The sequence below is a fragment of the Sinocyclocheilus grahami genome, unplaced genomic scaffold, assembly GCF_001515645.1.
Source record: "Sinocyclocheilus grahami isolate Dianchi unplaced genomic scaffold, SAMN03320097.WGS_v1.1 scaffold46594.1, whole genome shotgun sequence".
In the NCBI taxonomy this organism is placed as follows: Eukaryota; Metazoa; Chordata; class Actinopteri; order Cypriniformes; family Cyprinidae; genus Sinocyclocheilus; species Sinocyclocheilus grahami.
This window is the reverse complement of record NW_015525153.1, coordinates 1-1,051: the sequence shown is the minus strand read 5'-3', so window position 1 is coordinate 1,051 and position 1,051 is coordinate 1. Positions and strand designations below refer to the sequence as shown.

General features: G+C 31.9%; 1 protein-coding gene across 1 annotated transcript; it reads right to left on the bottom strand.

The window, feature by feature from the left end:
- Positions 1–570: 570 nt before the first annotated feature.
- Positions 571–1,048, bottom strand: LOC107580828 (fatty acid binding protein 1-B.1-like; the record flags this gene model as incomplete). The annotated part of the gene is made up of 3 exons (XM_016266461.1): positions 571–689; positions 768–860; positions 944–1,048. Coding segments are annotated over 3 exons (252 nt in total), but the record flags the coding sequence as incomplete, so codon positions are not given.
- Positions 1,049–1,051: the final 3 nt, after the last annotated feature.

Below are 1,051 nucleotides of genomic sequence, written 5' to 3'. Positions count from 1 at the left end.
TTTTTTTATTTATTTGTTCTGGTTTATTTAGTTTTATTTTACTGCTTCAAATAAACTAAACAGAAATGTTGCCCTTATAATATTCTAGATTTCAATTATTAGTGTTCTGTTTTAATTTTAATTTAAGGTAAATTTATATATATATATATAGTGTTTGTTAATTTTAGTTTATCTAGTTTTTAGTATTAAACTTTTAAATGTTGCATTTAATATTTTAAATTATATTTAAATAATTTATTTTCTGTTTTCACGTTAATTTTAAAGTTTTAGCATTTTTTTATTAGTTATTTTAAATATATCTATATAGTATTTATTAAATTGTACTCATTAGCTTTAGTTTGAGTTATTTTAGTACCTCAAGTTAGACTAAACAGAAATCAGAAATGTTGCACGTGCCAACCAGCTGAAATAAAATAAGTTTACTTTTTTACCTTTTTATTTCATTGAATGTTTATTTTATTTCTAATAAGGAAAATGACATTAGATAGTTTTATTTTTAGATGAACACATGCACAACACAAACCTTCTCTTTCAAATAATACAGATAAACACACAAATCTGATTTTGAGAAATCTTTAATAAAACTATCCCTTTATGTTATTCTTTTTGTCAAGTCATGTGAGTGTGGTCTCTTTTTAGGCCAGGCGTTTGCTGATCCTCTTGTAGACAAGGCTGCCAAGAGTCAGAGTCTGAAACACAACAGCAATCACATGAGTTTAACTCTATAAAACTCTATAAAGCATCACATGTGCACTGATCTCACTCACATTGACCAGCGTGTTTCCATCCACCAGCTCCGTGACGGACGTGACTTTGTTCAGGACGGTCTTTAGCTTGTTTCCCTCTTTATTCACGACAGCCTAGAACACAAACGACAGCATTATCATCAATGCAATGAGACGCTCGTAAACTCATGCATGCAGGTCTGTGAGCGCAGCGTCACCTTGATTTTCTCTCCGGTCAGGGTTTCGATCTCTGCCTCCTGTCCGATGGTGAAGCTGTTGATCATGACTTTGGCTCCGGTGGTGACGATCACTTTGAACTGATCTCC